We start from the raw sequence: 14,069 nt of genomic DNA, 5'->3' as shown, positions 1-14,069 counted from the left end.
ATATCATATTTTATACAAATGAATATTGAAATCTATGTATAAGAGGCACCATATTGTTTATTGTGCTACATATTAGGTACATACACATAACTAGTTTTGTTTTTATTTAACTTTTTTAATACGTTATATTATTACGGAAAAATGCACTTTTGGGAATACCTCCTACATCACTTGACATTTTCAATCTTCTTCAATGATTTAATATTTTTTGTTTTTAAACGCTTTATTGTAAAAAAAGTTACTGTTTAACATCTACACAATGAAATTAAAACAATTTATGGTCCAGACCTTTCCCTCGCCGGTAAATTTCTTGGTATGCGACCGTCAATTATTTCTGGTAAAAGGCATTGGTGGTAGAAATTTTCTAACAGTGGAACGATTTTTTGCCAGATTTCATCGTCCCTCTCAATTTTTTCATACAGCAAACCTTTTGGACTCCACACAACAAAATAACAATAATTACGACGAGTAATATGTAACTGGCCTTGTACTTGGTAGAAGTAATTATGATTCCGTTTTAATGTTAAAGAATGGTCTTCCAATTTAAAGTAATCAATTATCTTTTGTGCAATTCCCTCTTCTGGTGACATATTTGCTATACTATAAGGGCATTTAATTTCAATTATAGAATCCTCACCGATAAGGCCATCCGGACTTGCCGCTAAAAAGTTTTTGGTTTTATCGATAAATAGCCCACAAGCGGATACCTGCAAACTTGTTTTTTTTTGAAAATTGCTCTATTGATAGGCTTTCATTTTCTTTTCCATAATTTGTGGCCATAGTTCCTTTGAATTGTGAGTACAGTAAAGAGTTTAATACTCCCGTAACTGAAGTTTTTTGCCGAAACTTATATATTTTTCCAAAGTTAGACGCCGTTATCCGCTTACGTCTTTCAATTGCCCACAGATTGTTATTGCTTTGGCCTACCGTATTCCGTTCGAGCTCTTCCTTATTCGTTGAAGATAATTCTTTGAGAAATTCCTCTTTTTTCGTTTCAAATATTTCAGATGGCATATCTGGTTCTAATTCCAATTGACCATAATTTTCATCGGGCCCTGTAACTTTTTTTCTTTTTTCTGTCGTATTTTCATTATACTTTAGTTTTTTTTTTCGACACATTTGTGTATTCTCCTTCGAACGTCGTTTTGTCTCTATAAAGTGCTTCGTGTATTTGCCGGGACTGTGGCCTTGGATTTTCTTTTGTATTCTTGAATGGGTTGCCAATTCACTATTCCACGAAGCTACTGCTCCAAAACATCTTTCTTGGTAAGATCCTCTTGTAGTAAAATTTACCCTTTTTCCACCTATAAATTTGGCGATAACGTTGTTGAATTGCTCCACAGTGTTATTTGTCACGTCAATAATAAGACTTTCTGCATTTGCTATTAGAGACAATAAGAATTGTTGGATATCAGTCCATATTCCACAATCTCGAAGATCGCTTACTAAATTTGGATCATCAGTATACTTCTCCGGCTTGCAATAGTACGATGCACAATTTTTATGATCACCAAACACATGATTTGCGGTATTTTTATGTCCATTTTCAAATTTTTTATTTTATCACTTTGTACTGTGTTTTCTTGCTCTTTCCTGTAATTTACTGCTCCAACTACAGCTCTTCTCATGCGTAAAACGTTTGCTTCAACCTTTTTCCTTATATGAACTGGTACAAAGCCTTTAGCGTTGTTGGTTTTTTTTCCAAGTGCTTTCATTTTGTTGCAAAAATTGCGGAGTAAGTGATTTTTGCACTCTATTTTATGTACAATAAGGTTAGGACCATATGGCATTTGTTGCATTATTTTTTTCATGATGCTGGAGTAGCCATCACCAACTAGTTTGTTAAATTTCAATCCATGCATTTCCATGCTTCTCGAGAACCCTTCTGCTATAATGTGGGCTTCCATGGCATGAGCTCGGAGCAGGCAGTCACATGTATATACCTACGCACAAGTTGCGATGTGACTGAGATGATGAGTCAACAGCAGGCGCTCTAGTTGCGAGTTGCGACATGACTTTTTTATGTGTGCAGCAACCTGTATACACGCACCCACAAGTCTCATTTACTTGTGCGTGTGCAGAAGATGAGCTCGGAGCAGGCAGTCACATGTATATAACTACGCACAAGTCGCGATGTGACTGAGGTGATGAGCGAACAGCAGGCGCTCTAGTTGCGAGTTGCGACGTGACTTTTTGTATGTGAATACCGCACAAGAGTCCGAACTGCTCCCGTCTGGAGCCAGTGAGACTGTGGATTCCCCAATTGGCGACTTAATTGGACTAGTATTACAAAACCCTGTAAGCTGATAGCTGATTTGGCCGTAACTAAGTCGCCGCGTGTATCATTATTTCTCCAGACAATTATTTTATATTATATTTAATTAATATTCTTTTTAATGAATATTATTTTTAATATTGTGAAACAACATAAATTAATTAAAATCAATTTACTTGCGCACGCCGTGATTTGAATCCGAGACCTCCGGACTCGAAGTCGAGAGCCTTACCCCTCAACCACGGAGGCAAAATAAATGTATCTACGTACATATTTGTAGTAAGTAATAATAATAATAAAGTTAAGTACAATACAATATTAAATAATGTAGACCTCGCTATTTTATTACGAATATGTACCTAGGCACCTACTTAATTTTTGGAATAAATTAATAACAGTAAATGAAATAATAAGAACTGATCGCGATAATTTGACGCGAAGTCGCTATCCGGCGCGGCGTGACGTTTCGTGCTTCGAACACCTGCAGCCACGCACACACACGCAGTGGGGTTCACCAATACACCGATAGCGCTTTTGCTGTGTCCGCTGAGATGAACGAAATAGAAATAATTTTTACAAATACCTATCGTTAAAATTTCTCAGCGCTCCTGCGCGCTCTTAAGTGTGAAACGTTAAGATAGTGTTTTTTCCCGGAATAACAGGTACTGTTTTTCGCCTGCAACAGACCTATCTCACTCTTACATATTATTACGACGTTAGTGCGAGATAATAAGATAATTTTATTCGTTTGGAATAGTTCTTTTTCATTCATACTCGTGCTTTCTTGATATAAGTTAGAAGAGTCGACAAAACGGACAAACTGTTTGTGCGGATTATAAATAACAGTTTGGGCATTTTTCAACTCCAAACATGTTGTGCAAACGTGTTTGTCGTTTTTGGGCTCACCACTAGCGTAGACCCGTGAAAAATCACAGGCTAGTCAGATTTCTTGAGAAATCAGTTCAAACATTACAAATGACAATTTTCTATTAAAAAATTATACATATTATGGGTAGGTACTTTAATAACTTGTCTGAAATCTTCACACGATCAGTTCCAATTTTGAAAATGACACATACATTCAAAGCAAATCCGAGTTCATTGAACAAGAGTGACACAGAAAAACAAATCCACAACCAAAATGAACATTTCATTTATTCATTCATCACACATTTCCACATCATCATTGATTTATATAATTGCCATTAGGTTTTCTCTGCTATGTTTACTGTCGAAATAAACATCATGTTACTTTTCTTATTATATGTTATCCATTATAATTCCTATTGTACATTGTATGTTGTTAATTTATTGCGCTTTGATGTTTTTGAAACTAATAATTTCCAATACAATGTTGTATTACCTCTTGATTGAAGATGATTTTAGCTTAATTAGCAGTATCTCAGAAATGTTCATTGTAGTTTGGTGACTATTGCCCAAATGGCGACGATATGCGGTATTGTCCTTGGAAGAAACATTTTAACAGAAATGTGCATTGTAGTTTGGTGACTATTGCCCAAACGGCGACGATATGCGGTATTGTCCTTGGAAGAAACATTTTAACAGAAATGTGCATTGTAGTTTGGTGACTATTGCCCAAACGGCGACGATATGCGGTATTGTCCTTGGAAGAAACATTTTAACAGAAATGTGCATTGTAGTTTGGTGACTATTGCCCAAACGGCGACGATATGCGGTATTGTCCTTGGAAGAAACAATTTAACAAATATTAAGCATTCTGTTTAACATACATGGAGAAAAAGATTACAAATAGAATGGCATTAAAACATCACTTTTGAAAAATTTATACATTCGCGGTATTGCATACCGAACGAGGATATCGATGACGGCAACCCATTACCGCGTAAATCATATTTGGCCACTATTCAGGAGAGATTAAAAAACCGGCCATGATTTTATCCTAATGGAAGGCAATCGAGATGCGCGGTGATACTATTTTCGCTGGAGGACTATCCGTTTACATTGAAAAAATCGTAAATTAATCCAACCGATGTAGGTTTATTACCGTGGTCGAATGGCATTACAAGATGACTTACACGGTGATGTTATGTACGTGGATTGCCGTCGACAATATGATTCACAATAAATTGCAGACCATTCGTAAAAGTGGTAAAAACTTTCAAATGTTCAATCAAAGGAAATTATATATTCTTCATAAATGAGATTCTATCAAATGAGTTCCCAAAAATTCTATTAAATTGCGCTACATATTTGATTCAACAAGTCCGTCCACAATTTTGGAGCACTATTAATTTTAACATCTTTTCTTTATCTTAACCTATATAATTAAAACAATTTTGACTATTATTCTGTCATCCAATTCATAGCATAATAATATTAATGTCACAAAAAAATTTATAATTAACCCTTCAGACTAATTTGTTCGCTTTTTTTACTGTTGCGGTGAGAAATATGATTTAAACAGTGTTAGAAAGAGAAAACACCACGCTTTATATTCAAATTGAAGTTAACCAGCATGAGGTTGAGCGTCGAGGTGATTTTTCACAAAAACGGCGCTATATTAATTAGCCAAATATTATTATTAATAACCACAGAAGAATTAGAATGTGCAACTTTATGAAACCAAAGGTATGACCGCAATTTGAAAAAAAAAACTTGCCACATTTGATAATTATTATAGGCTGCACGTGTTTTGCTGTAAATATCATATAATATAAATGCTTAAATTTACTAATTATTTTTATATGAAATGACAAAAAAGTGAGGTTACGATAACGTTTGTAATACATTTTTCTAATAAAATAATTTTTTTTATATAATTTTTCGTTATCAGTAATTTTAGTTACAAAAAACGTGTGAGCCATTTTATGTTTCCTTCTAAAATTATATATTTAAAAAAATATTATTTTTTCCAATAATAAAATATGAGAGCGTATTTTATCGTCTTTCAAAAGTTTTAGTTTACGGATACGTTCAGAAATATTCCATTTATTAATAATTTATTGCAAAGCGGAAATACTCTGACGTTAAACGGACACTACACATGGACCGATTCCCTTGCTATATCGCATCAAATTATTATCATCACTAATTGACCAAAGATTGAAACATCTCAAAGAATCCATATTAGAATTATTTTTCAATTGTATTGCTAATTTGTCTATTACATTTCAACATAAGATAATCTCTTATCTAAACTTTCCTAACAGTATATTGCAACATTGAAGTATGAAATAATATATAAGTCAATATACGATACAGTAAATATCATTTGATGATCAATTAGCCTATAGATATTGACCATGAAGCGGTACAACCGATCTTTTATTCATATAGATAATGATCAACTTCATAATTAATCTATATCATCTGGTAGCTGGTTATATGAGTTATTCAGGAAAGGTTCTCTTCTTGTTTTAATGTGAGACCGCACAAGAATCCCAACTGCTCCAAACCGTCTGGAGCCAGTGAGACCATGGCATCCCCAATTGGGGTATGTTGAGAGCAAAGATATTAGAAGAACGAGATATGCTATGCTGGCCGCCGGACCGTAGGCGGAGTACTACCTAATTAGGGTACTTTGAATACTATCGGGACGTGTACGCACAGAAATCTGTTCTATGTATTAGTGCAGATACCTTAGCGTAAGCGAAGGTGTGCAGTAGTATTGGTGAACAAAACCGGCGACACTGGGCAAAACAATTCCACACAGTATGAACTGCTCATAGCACATCTCGTTCTTCTAATATCTTTGGTTGAGAGGCTGAAGGCAGTGGAGAGGGGAAGATGGGAAAGAGGAAGGTGGTGAAGTACCTGGCTATTAAGATCTAGTCACCAAACACGGCCAAAGCCATTTCAAGCAATGTTTCAATTCTGAATGGTTTTCCTACACCAGGGCGATACTGAGAGTTTCTTCATGAGATTCAAACATTCCCGGTTTACAAATAACTTGACAATATTTGAATATTGGTGAAATGAGGACTTGGCTAACAAAGGAATTGATCCCGTGACGTTGCAATGGGAACCCAACACTCCTGGCCACTTGGCTACTAACCGGTCTTATATCTTAAAATATGCCAAAACAATATTAGATATTATACATGTCTCAATTTCATAGCATTAAAAGAAAGTAAATTTTAGTACTTTCTGATACCTAATTCAATGTATGAATGTGAATGAGGCAAGGAGTGTGGTCCAAGGCCGAGTTGTTTGGCGGTCCGTCCTCTCTGCCTACCCCCGCGGGAAACGGCATGATGGTTGGTTAGTTAGTCAACTCAAACAACCAAAATTTGACATTGCATAGTGGTGGACACTTCAGAATCGAAACAATGCTTGAAATGGCTTTAGTTATGTTTAGCGATTACATCTGAATAGCCTAGTACTTCCCAACCTCCCATCCCTTCCCCCTCCCTTAAACCTCACAACATATTCCGCTTGAAGATGCCATAGTCCTACTGGCTCCAGGTTGTTGGGACTTTAGTATCATCAAAAATAACTTCTAGCATCAACTGTAAGATATAGATTATAGCCAATCGCGGCTCGTGATTTTTGAGAGTGCTATATTGTAAAAAAAGAAATTATTCCAGGCCTTAAATTCAAACGATGTTATCTACAGCAAACATACAAACAATTCCAGGCCTTTAAGTAAAAAAATGTTTTATACAACAAAAACATACCCTTAATTCAAGGGCTTAAAGTCAAACCATGCTTGATTGTGTGAGAAATGTAGAGATCCGCAAAGAATGCAAGGCTGATGTAAGCGTAATGAGTAAGATTAAGAAAGGGACTCTTAAATGGTTTGGGCATGTAGAGCGAATGAACGAATAAAGTAGTGCAAGGAAAATATGTGACGTAAATGTGAATGGTAGAAGAAGTTTGGGATGCCTGAGGATGACATGGCACGATCAAGTGAACCAAGTACTTACTTGAGTCGAGCCATTTCAAAAGTCAGAATAACAGAAGAGTATGTGTGAGACAATGCATGTGAATGAGTCGAAAAGTGTGCGCCAAGACCTAGTTGTTTGGCGGTCCGTTCCCTCTGCCTACCCCTGCAGAGGGTGTGATGGTTAGTTAGTTAAGACTTAGAATTATTTGTATGATTTTTTAAGATAAATTTAATTATTGAAGATAATATTAGCGATTTCTAAATGAAAATCTGAAACAGAAAAATCAGAAAAGGGTACGGTCAAATCTAGGACCGTATCCTTTTCTGATTTTTCTGTTTCAGATTTTCATTTAGAAATCGCTAATATTGTCTTCAATAATTAAATATTACAATTTGAGGTTTTACTCAATAAAGTTATTCCGAAAAATAAATAAGATAAATTTGTTTGACTAGCCCTTGTTTCATACCCTCTACAGAGCAAAGTAAAAAAATCACAAGGCGCCACTTATAGCTACTATGTAACTTTGTGATTAATCTATCTATTACCCATCTCCTTCCCTTTCCCACTACCTCCAGCTTCACAATCTACTACAATTTAAGATGCCATAGTCACTGGCACAGATGGTTAAGAGCAGTTGGGATTCTTGTGGGGTATTCACATAAAAAAATATATTTTAATGTAGCAATATAACTTATTCTTTATAATTGAGCAACGCATCAACTTTGACCCCACTTTCTTTCCTTATCTTGGTTCCGCCGTTCAGATAACCTAGTTCTATGACCGCCAGACATCCGACCACATCACACCTGGCATTTTTCAGCAAGTTGATTCCGGCTACCATGGATCCTCCGGTAGCTATCAAATCATCCACTATGAGGCACTTCAAACCGGGCCTCAAGTGTGCTGTCTGGACTTCAAACACATCCTAGAAAAAAAAATTTAATATTATGGTTAAAATGTTAAATTTTAAATATGAAAAAGCCGCTCGGTCCTATCGTTTATTCCGCATAAAATAAAAAAATATACAGATATATCTTTGTCATATATGAGCAACGTTTAAATTGAGAATTTAATGGAAACATAACAGTGTTTTTTAGGCCCTTCTTACATGGAAATACTTACAAGATACATGACTGACGCAACTACAAGTAGCCTACCGATATCCTACTCTTTAATGCTGGTATTCGTATACGACACTTCCCGAAATATACTGAACTTGATGATTTTTTCACGTGCAGCTGTTGAGTTAATACAATGTCAAGTGAATCTAGCGACGAAGAAAATAATATTGTTCTTTTTTTATATTTACAAACATAAATAATGATCTAAAAGAAGATTTTGGGTTCACCTGTACAAGTAAATAAATGTCAATTGTAGGGTATTCGTCTCCGCCAAGGAACTACATGAGAATGATGTCAAATGGACTTTTCTTTCCAACCTCACTCCACGTCTTCTCGGCTAAATCCTTTCTTATGTATTTCGGTAAATTATAGTTATATGAACATGGATATTTTCCCACTTATAGAAAATATTCAAATCATGTTTGAATGTAATTTCTATCAAACGAGTTGTAGATATGAATACAATTCGCGTAGCATGCTACCAGCACTGTCAGTAGCGTGCAACTGGTGTCAAACCCGTATCATCGTGTACAAACACTAGCAAAATAGTATGGTGGGTACTCACGAGCGGCGCATCTGCTATTGGATTTTAAGTATCTCCAGGTACGAATGGCCTTACTTGCCACGTTTTATCTTAATTTTGTGAGACAGTAGCAAGTCTATATGTATTGTGATGTAATGGTTTAACAGTATTATAAATTGCTGTTAGATTAAAAAAACATATTGTAGTTGTAACAAAACACTAATGAAAAAAAATTTCAAAATGAATCCAGGGTCTGATAAATTATCCAGTAACAAAAAGTTTTTATTGAAAAATAAAGTGACAATTAACCTATAAACAAAACAACGAGTTTTTGTCACTACGGGGCAAAGTACAACATTGTCCAATCACACTAATAAGTGTAAATTTTTGTCTTCCTGTTTACATGACAGATGAATGAACTCACATATTATAATTTAATCAGCCTCATAACCTACTTTTGATAAAATTTTATGATGTAACTCAAAATATCTTGTTATAAACGCAAAAAATCTTGGTGTAATCTTATTGATATTACAAAAAAAATTCATGATGTATTTATCTTGGTTTTTGCAAAAGACCTCAAAATTTTTAGAATTATTCAAAATATTAAATTGATGCAATAAAAACAGAGTTAATTAAATTTCTAAAAATATCAAATAGTAAATACTTTTTTGAATTAAAAAAAAATCCAGTAACCTTTAGTTACAAATGGCTTACAAATATTAAGGACGGGTTGTTTCGGAGAATTTGAACAATTCTTCAAATTTCAGCGTTCATTTTCGAGTTCTGTGAAAGTCCCATAAAAGTTCTGTTATTATATCAATATAGGTTAGCTGCTTGACAGAACTGTCCATCATCAGGGCTAACACATCTGCCCTGATGATGGACACTGCAATGCTGTCCGAAACGTTGGCTAAAGAAGGAGTTAGCGCAACACGGCATAACACCCCAAAAACAAATAACAAAAAAAGAAAATTAGAATGTTAAAATTAAAATTTCCCAAATACAAATGCCTTTTATAGTAATTAAGGTGAATCAAATGGTTTTATTTAAAAAAATATTGTATAGGTAATAATGAAAAATAAGTATTTCAGTTTCCGGAAATGAAAAGTAGTTATTACTTTAAAATTAAAATCGATTGTTTGCTTGGTGGCCATTGTTATTGATTTTAAGTTAGTTTTTTTTTTCTCTTATTTAACCAAAATGTGAACCTATGATATAACCTTTCTCTTACTGTGCTAAAACAATCCATGCGTTCCGGTGCTGTGTAGTCAATACACATCTCAAAATAATCAATTTAATATCAGAAAAATATGAATATTCATAGTTATTCGCTTATGTTTATTATATTTTACATGAAAAGTGACAATAATTGTAATTTAATTGCTGAAAACAAGAAAAAACCATCGGCAGATGCTAAACAAACGTGCAAGCAGTCCTTATCTAATGACGGATTTTTAATTGAATATGAAAACTATGTAAAATATTATTTTTTAATTCAGTGCATAAAATAAATGAATAACAGAGGAATACCTAAAATCTGAACCCAGAATGTATAGTTATTAGAAGCAATGTGTAGTAAATACACACCACAGATAAGGAAAGGTTAAATAGGTTCTTAATAATAATAATATTTTTCTAGAAATAGAAATAATTAGGTCTCATTATTATATAACAGATTTAAGGTGTTTTTAAAATAAAATGTTCGAATTAAGCATGCCCTTATTTGCTGTATATTTACCCAAATGAATTTGTGGAGGCTATCAAGACTCCAATAAAGCATGCAAAGTAATCATCAGGACAAACAATTTAATTGCTTACCGATCCATATTCCAGAGAGTAATAATAGGATTGAACATCCCCAGGAAGTTTTCCTTTCTTTCTGATGGGAATACAAGCCAGTTCTAACTCGGCAGCCACCATAAAGCACAAGAGAAATCCTCGAGATTCCAAACCAACAACGGCTTCTATATCGGGAAAGTTTTTCTTTATATGTTCCAGCACAACCTCTTTCAGGGCCTTACAGACGTTGCCCTTGGCAAGAGCTGAAAAAATATCCCTGTAAAAAAAAAATTGAAAAATAATTTAAAATAAGAACCTTAGACCTTTATTTTTAAATGTCATAAATTAAAGTTCTGATGGTTGTTATTTTATTGTTTTAATGAGACAAAAACGTGTTTAAAATCGCCGGTAAGAACTTTGATCTGTGATAATAAAGTATAATATTATATATATTATGGTATAATATGTATACAATATTTTGATTTGAATGTAATAAATATTTTTGTCTTACTTAAATAATATTCCAGCTTTCGGGAAATCTGCATAACTAACAATGTTATCTTCGATAAGCTTAAGTTTTTCTTTGTAAGTTTGCGTTGCCATTGTAAATTAAATGTGCTTAAGATCAGTTATCTCCGTAAAGAATACACTACGTTACTGATAACAGATTTTCTAACTACCAATAATTAGCACGTGCTTCCGACAATCTTGACAGCTGACGGTGGTTGACAGCGGTTGACAGGGTTGACAGTTCTCGGCGTTCTCGGCAATGATGCCATGCCGCGAAAATGAAAATCAGTAGATGTGAGTGAAAAAATTGGTAGAATAAAACGGTTCAGGCGGTGAGATTTTAGTTGATCAATTCTCTGTTGAAAAACACTTGAAATGTAATCAATGGGAACACACTGAACACCCTTTTTAACAAAGTTGATCAACTTTTTAGCTGAGCGATATACCCCTTTAGGACATGGCGATTTTATTTAATCAACTCTTTATTGAATTACACTTTAAAGGTAATCGACAAAAGTGTGAACGTGAACACCCTGTCAACAGAGTTGGGCGACTAAAGTTGAAAGGAGGTCTACTTTTGCTGTTCAAGTGTGAGTCATCGTTCGAGTTTTACACGGAATCGATACGTTTGAATATATATAAAGAAAACAGTTTCAAATATTAAAATATGATACGTTTGAACTCATGATATAACTCGCTTGCGATTTTTAGTTCCTTGGTGGGTGGTTTATTTATGTTTTTTGCGTCCTCTAGCGAAAGAAGACATTTATATTAAAATTAGGAACACGGCATCTTCATTATCAAACATGTCTGTAGTGGTCGAATGACATAATATTCAGGTTTATTGATCTCTACCAAAGCGATGCCTGTCTTTAGGATGGAAAACAAGAAAAAAATAAAAATGCAAATAATATTATTTTATTATGACATTGGAAATACTATGTTAACAATCAGAACCATCTATAAGAAGAATTTATGATTAGTATTTCCAAAGTGGAAGATACTCTTAGTTTCACTTAGGTGTAAGACAAAAATTCAAAATTGAAACGTTACTTGAAATGACTTTGGCCGTGATTGGTGACCAGATCTGAATAGCCAGGTACTCCACCTTCCTCTTCCCTATATTCTTTTTCCCTTACTACCTCCTGCCTCACAACATACCCTAATTGGGGATGACATAGTCACAATGGCTCCAGACGGTTAGGAGCAGTTGGAACTCTTGTTCAGTATTCATATAAAAGGCCGAAGTAGAATAGCCGGATAGTAGAATAGAATAGTAGAATTTTTCGGCGACGTAAAAATAATTTTTTTAAGGGGTGGTATTTTGCAACAAATAAAATATTATGTTAAGGTTTTTGTATTGTTTTGTAGCAAAAAAATGGCCGTGCAGTGATTTTTCAAACTTAAGCAATTATTTTTGTGAAAATGACAAAATTTCGTTTATAAATTACGAATTAAACGTCCAAGCTCATTTTGTAGGAAACGCGAAATTTTCAGATCTCTATAAATTCACAACGATTTATCATTAATGTATAATGTCTTCGATCACTTCTATTATGAAATAATTAATCAATGAGCCTTGGTATTTCAACAAAAAACCTTAATTAATAAATTAAGTGAAATGGTTTTCCGTTTCGAAGTAATTATTTCGAAACATTAAATGAAGGATCATTTCGAAATAAATATTTCAACGAAGCATCACTAATAGAAATTTTAAAATCAAACGATTGTCTATGAATATAACCGTCAAAATATCTCCAAATGCCAAATTTCTTCACCAGATCCCGCCAAAGTGATTTAATTCTTATTTATTAGTAATACTACTTGTATTTCTTTTAAAATTAATACCCCAGTTATTGAAAATCTATTAAAACTATGATTGCCACAGTTTTTGTCGTCGCATAAATCCAGGTAACTTTGCAAAACAAATAACATTGTACATTGATTGCGCATACATTTTGTTATGTTTTGCCCACTTAGTTCTTGATGTTTGGTGTTAACCTTTCAGGAAATATGGGTAAAAGGAAGTCCGCTGGTGGTGATGAAGAGGAGCCTATGGAAGTTGATAGGCCCGCGACAAACGGACATTGCGGCGATGGAGCCCATCCATCTACTAGCAATGGAGACGGTGGAGAGGAAGATGACATGGACCATATTTCTGATGATGAAGAAGGCGGCATTAGGATCGGTGATATCTATATCCCCCCGGCACCGAAACCAACGCTTTCCATGGAAGCCGATGGACCTAGGCTTATAATAACAGACATTGTCAATGAAAACTTCAAAAGCTACGCCGGTACTGAGAGATTGGGACCATTTCATAAGGTTAGTGCTGCTAGAACATACAAATTTCTTAACCTTTGTGTCCCGCTTACTTGCATATCTGTATAAATAAAATTTAAATGTTCTTTTGTTCAATATCTTAAATCTCCTAAAGTTCTTCTCCGATTGCTTTGAAATTTTGACAAAACTTTGCATTCGCATAAATGTGTGTTTATATATATTTCACCTGTGACAGGTAAAAGCATGCTTTTTTTAAAAAAAACATTGCCATCTGATGGAGGTAAAACTAAAATGCGCTATTGTTTCTCTATCTTCATAGACAGACTGAACCAAAGCAACGCTAGTTAACACACTTCGGCCGGGAAAGGTAGTTCTACCCGTTCGGTTGATTGATGCTAAACGCCGGAATGGGCAGTTCTACCTTTTGCACTGGCCTCATTTCAATGGCAGAAAATACGGAATTTTCAATGTTTTTATATGAATATTATATACCAATCTCTTTGTAAAGGTCCCAACTATATGTACATAATCGAATATCGAATCGTAATGCAAGTCTTATAATTATATTTATCTCCGTGCCTTTCGTTTACATCGGTATTTCAACAAAAGGATAGTATATTATTTTTTATTGTAGTAATTCAATTCATGGAATAAGGGTGTTTATGACTGTGAAACCCGATTCAAATCTAAATCTCTGTTCCGCACCC

At 34.4% G+C, this 14,069-nt stretch overlaps 2 protein-coding genes across 2 annotated transcripts in view; one reads left to right on the top strand and one right to left on the bottom strand.

Annotated features, from left to right (window-relative positions):
• Nucleotides 1-7,579: 7,579 nt before the first annotated feature.
• Nucleotides 7,580-11,276, bottom strand: Aprt (adenine phosphoribosyltransferase). Its single transcript, XM_089646382.1, has 3 exons — nucleotides 11,081-11,276; nucleotides 10,609-10,846; nucleotides 7,580-8,068 (listed from the first exon to the last, which is right to left on the bottom strand). The coding sequence occupies exons 1-3, from the start codon at nucleotides 11,170-11,172 to the stop codon at nucleotides 7,835-7,837; spliced, it is 564 nt and encodes a 187-aa protein (XP_089502508.1). The 5' UTR covers nucleotides 11,173-11,276; the 3' UTR covers nucleotides 7,580-7,834.
• A 1,559-nt stretch (nucleotides 11,277-12,835) lies between these two features.
• The window catches only part of glu (structural maintenance of chromosomes 4-like protein gluon), a 35,643-nt gene continuing 34,409 nt past the window's right edge, over nucleotides 12,836-14,069 (top strand). Inside the window, exons 1-2 of the mRNA XM_089646329.1 lie at nucleotides 12,836-12,990; nucleotides 13,088-13,404. Of these exons, the coding sequence (XP_089502455.1) occupies nucleotides 13,093-13,404 (312 nt within the window). The 5' untranslated portion in view covers nucleotides 12,836-12,990; nucleotides 13,088-13,092. The remainder of the gene's footprint in view (nucleotides 12,991-13,087; nucleotides 13,405-14,069) is intronic.

Source organism: Hesperophylax consimilis, chromosome 24 (genome assembly GCF_061612785.1).
Source record: "Hesperophylax consimilis isolate HC1 chromosome 24, BYU_Hcon_1.0, whole genome shotgun sequence".
Taxonomy (NCBI): Eukaryota; Metazoa; Arthropoda; class Insecta; order Trichoptera; family Limnephilidae; genus Hesperophylax; species Hesperophylax consimilis.
This window is presented reverse-complemented; position numbering and strand designations above follow the sequence as displayed.

What these genes read in the sequence shown, in the direction of transcription:
- Aprt (XM_089646382.1), bottom strand. Translation starts at nt 11,172, where the DNA reads ATGGCAACGCAAACTTACAAAGAAAAACTTAAGCTTATCGAAGATAAC. An exon ending in AAAGCTGGAATATTATTTAA is followed by an intron (nt 10,847 to 11,080) that starts GTAAGACAAAAA and finishes TTTTTTTTACAG; the next exon opens with GGATATTTTTTCAGCTCTTG. An exon ending in ACTCTCTGGAATATGGATCG is followed by an intron (nt 8,069 to 10,608) that starts GTAAGCAATTAA and finishes TTTTTTTTCTAG; the next exon opens with GATGTGTTTGAAGTCCAGAC.